Source organism: Notothenia coriiceps, unplaced genomic scaffold (assembly GCF_000735185.1).
Source record: "Notothenia coriiceps isolate Sejong01 unplaced genomic scaffold, NC01 NC01_scaffold00008704, whole genome shotgun sequence".
Lineage (NCBI taxonomy): Eukaryota > Metazoa > Chordata > Actinopteri > Perciformes > Nototheniidae > Notothenia > Notothenia coriiceps.
The window spans coordinates 9,963-14,435 of record NW_011341405.1 but is presented as its reverse complement, the minus strand read 5'-3'; the positions used below and the strand labels follow the sequence as shown (position 1 = coordinate 14,435).

The window sequence follows — 4,473 nt, the reverse complement described above, 5'->3', positions numbered from 1 at the left end:
GTACACCCTGTAGCGAGTAAAACTCTAAAACAGAAAATACCTCGCCAAAACGCCTCGTTGGTGAAACGTCATCATGACGTCATCATCCATTTGATAAGCACATACCCGGAACTAAATGGGCCAATCCGTGGAGCCGTTACGTTAAGCCCCCGCTGATTGGTCCAAATTGACCAATCCACACACACACACACTCAGTGCAGGCAGCCCTGCTGATTTCTGCTCCGTGCTGCAGGCTGATAAAAGACAGTTGGGATCGAGCGAAATTCTCTCTGCAGACCCATTCTCACAGCGTTTATCAACCTATAAACCTTTTTGTTACTCAATATCAAGCCACACTTATTGTTTTTATTTCGGCTGTGACTTTGTGTGTGTTCAGGTTGTGTTTGGCTCTGTATCGCTAAACAAGGAAATCACGGAGGGGGGGGGGGAGCTGCAGCGAGCCGTTTAGTGGAGAAAGTGAATACTGCTGAATACACATACTTTACAGAGATGCTGTATGCGAAACCAATGAGAGTTTGGAAAATTGCACAGAATTTTTCAATTTTAGTATACCTCAACAATGGAATTATGATCAGTGGAAATGGCCATGACACCTCTCCTTTAACTTGGCCTGTTACGTGACTATTTTTGTTGGGGGGCCCAACTTTTCTTTTTTTCCGAAGGGGGGGCCTGACAGAAAAAGTTTGAGAACCACTGGCCTAATATCACATATTGTCCTCAGGTACATTGTCCTTACACCCTGCAGCGACTAAGGGAAACCATTCACAAGTGCAGGAGTAATGTAGAATGCTTTATAAATGCCAAAGGTCACTCACAAGTCATTCTGCACCTCAGCGTCGTCATAGCGGCGTCCGATCAGTCTCTTGGTGGCGTACAGTGTGTTCTGAGGATTGGTGACTGACTGGCGTTTGGCGGGCATGCCCACCAGGCGCTCCCCCTCGCTTGTGAAGGCGATGACAGAAGGAGTTGTCCTAGCTCCCTCTGCGTTCTCCAACACCTGAGGGGAGGAGAAGTTGTTCAGTTCATTTACCCTGGCAGAGGCATTATTTCCTTGCATGGCGTACCCAAGTTTTCAGTTAAACTGCTGTAATGCATATGCATAATAGTTTTTCTTAGAGCTTTCTGATGATAAACAATTATTTATCTTAAATCAATTAAATTATTTTGCAAACTAACACATTTTTCAATGATAATAAAGTGTAACCGTATCAGAATTGAGTTAATAAAAATGTCAGAACTTGTTGAAACTAATTTTCCTAACACCTATGTTTGCCAAAATAAATCTAATTTCCCTCAGCAAATATATGAGCTCTGCAATTGAGTGACACTGCAGAGCATGTTCAGACAGCAAACTATCTTAAAAGAATGACACTTTTATAAACAAACATGGGTGGCATCGTTCAAGGTGCCAACAAGGTATATTTCAACTTAAGTAAAAACTGGTGGTTCCAAACTTGGAGAATATACCGAGTCAGGGCAAGATCTGAGACTGACAAAGAAAAACAGTGACTGACGCTGCGTTAGAGAATCCCCGGCTCTGATTGGTTGTATTCCTGCCCTGCTAAATCTCTGAAGTGCCATTAGCACTGAGGGAAAGACAGGTTATCCGTCTCATGCTCTTCTGGCAGATCATATACATCCCGGGCCCTGAGTGTAATTGAAATGTGTTTGTAGCAGACTTCGTGACATCTGCAAATGTCTTATTGTTTTCCAAATAATGTATACGATATGGTGTTGTGATGAAACCGGTGATTTACACCTCTTATGAACGCTTTAAAATAATGTACATCAAGAAGAAACTAACATGTCAGACTAAGTTTTGAATCTCAAGCTTACAAATGTTTTTGATGTGGTGCTGGTATTAACTTTGTGGAAAAAGCTTGAACATGCTTCTCTGCTCACAAAGCATGCCGTGGCGTGTGGAGCTGTAAACTGATTCAAAATGTTTATTTTATTTTTTTCCAAGCTAAAATATTTTGTCACAACATTAACTAAGATGTCTATTAGTATGTTAGAAAATGGTATGGAAGCAAACTATAACCAAGACCCAAGCACTTGGTTGTCAATAATCAGGGATGCAAACTCATCAGGTATGAAAAAGGTGACAAGGATCCGAGACCCCGACCCCATGGAATATCGGCTTTAAAATTAGGAATAACAGAAGATTTTAGCAGTCAGAACAACTAAAGCAGCAGTGTCAATAATAAAAGAAACGCCAAAGAGTCAGATTAATAGAAATATATAAAAGCATGTATTTTAAATTGTGTAGCAGTCAGTTTATAATGTTGGCAGCACTGTTGAGCATTTTGAAAATGTATTTTCATGCCTCTGTGCAAGGTTTAGTCTTTCTATCTTTATAGCCAATGGTGTAAAGTAACCCAATTCATAAACTCAAGTACTATACTTGGGTAACATTTTGAGATACTTGTGCTTTACTTAAGTATTTCAATGTCTTGGTACTTTGTTCATCTTCTCCTCTACAGTTCAGAGGTAAAAGGTGTACTTTTCCTCCAATACATGTATTTAATACCTTTAGTTACTTTATATTTCACATCATTCATCCAAATCTGTAATCAAGTTTAAAAAAAACTTGATTATAGGTCCCATGTCATGCTTTTCCGGTTATTACCCGTCCCCTTGTGTATTATGAAGGTTTTTCTGCATGTAAACATTCTGCAGAGTCACAAACCCTCAAAGTACACCCTGTAGCGAGTAAAACTCTAACACAGAAAAGACCTGTCTATGCTGCCCCAGAACGCCTCTTTGGAGATTTCTCTTTTTCCAATCCCAGACCCCACCCCCCCCCAAAAAAAATTATTTTTATTGCAGATCGACATGAATCACACAAATTACCTATTTTGGATTAAAACGGCGAATTTCGCGGATGGGTGACAAGCTTGTACCCCTGAATAATAAAATAAAATAAAATCTTAAAAATGAAATTAATTAGTCAGTTTCATTCCTTTCACTAAAACTAATGAGTATTAAACCCCTTGTCAAAAGGACTTGACAAGTCATGTTGATTAAGGATGTGTGCGTGTGCGTGCGCGTGCGCGCGAGACTACCTAAATGTGAAGGCCAGAGATTCTGAACTACACCGAGTTCACAAATGTAATAAACCCAGCTATTTCAAAAGCACAATCGTAACATAATTAAGGTCACAAAGTCGACATACTTTACTGTCCATGACAGTTGTGAGTTCAGTGAAGTTCATTCTCACCTTTGCCTGTTTCCCATCCATGACGGCGACACATGAGTTTGTGGTTCCCAGGTCAATGCCAATGACGGAGCCTTTGACCGCCTCTGACCTGCAACACAGAAGATATACTCCGTTATTATTATTATTAGTAGGAATGATCCGATCGATCGGCCGCCGAACAAATTGGCGCACCAAGAACTGAGTAATCTTAATAATCCATTAGTCACATTAGTGGATTGGAACAAATGTAAAGTATTTTTGCTTATGTAAATAAATTACGCTTTGACTTTACGATCAGCACCAATTTATCCTCTACATTTTTACATTAAACCAAGATATTAGGGATGCACCGAATATTCGGCCGCCGAAAATTATCGGCCGAAAATGGTTAAAAAGGCCCTTTCGGCTTTCGGCCGAAAGGGTTCTAGCACCGAAAAAATATCACCGAATGTCAGAGAACAGGGTTACGTTGGTAAACTAACGTGTTGTTGTGATGACGTAATCAAAACGCGGCGACAAGCACGGCGCGCGACCATGCTCGCGGCTGGCTCACAGCCAACATGTCTGCCGCTTGGAGATATTTAAAAATATCAGAGAAAGAGGCGCGGATTGCGATTTGTAAAACGTGTTCAGCTGACATTTCTCGAGGGGGTGTAACTGCAAAGACTTTCACCACTTCGGGATTACTCCACCACTTGAAATCAAAACACCCGGACAAATATGCGGAGTAAGATCAAATCACAAGCACTGACAGAGAGAGACTGTTCAGCGCTGCCTCTCATGTGCTTGATGAGAAGAGGAACAGATTTATGGCTGGTAAAGCAGAGAAGCTAATGTTCATTAAAAATAACCTCCCACTTTTCCTTAATAAGTAGACAAGGCTGGCTTATCTAGTTCTACATTGTCTACTCTATACCCATTTTCCTGTTACCATTGATAATGGGGTGTTTACTTTAATGTTAACTTTAAAGATTCTCCTAGACATTTATTCCGACAGATAACGGAAGGAGTATCGTTGTCATACATTTGTTACTACCCATATTTCTGATGTATTTCCAACTTTTCGACGCTATGTTTTAGGTGTTAGTTAATGTTTAATTTAATGTGTAAAGTTCTTAGCGTCGTTTATTTCGCACGCAGACGAGGGAGTACTCGTTACATTTGTTGTATCAATAGTAAATCTATGGCTTTCATGTTAATATAACTTGTGACGACGGACGACGATAAGGGGGAATTACTAATTGCGACTCTACCCACTTAATATTGAGTGTTAC

At 40.4% G+C, this 4,473-nt stretch overlaps 1 protein-coding gene across 1 annotated transcript; it reads right to left on the bottom strand.

The window, feature by feature from the left end:
* Positions 1-784: 784 nt before the first annotated feature.
* On the bottom strand, positions 785-4,133 carry LOC104944723 (stress-70 protein, mitochondrial-like). Its single transcript, XM_010770293.1, has 3 exons — positions 4,116-4,133; positions 3,221-3,406; positions 785-997 (listed from the first exon to the last, which is right to left on the bottom strand). The coding sequence occupies exons 1-3, from the start codon at positions 4,131-4,133 to the stop codon at positions 812-814; spliced, it is 390 nt and encodes a 129-aa protein (XP_010768595.1). The 3' UTR covers positions 785-811.
* Between the last annotated feature and the right edge of the window lie 340 nt (positions 4,134-4,473).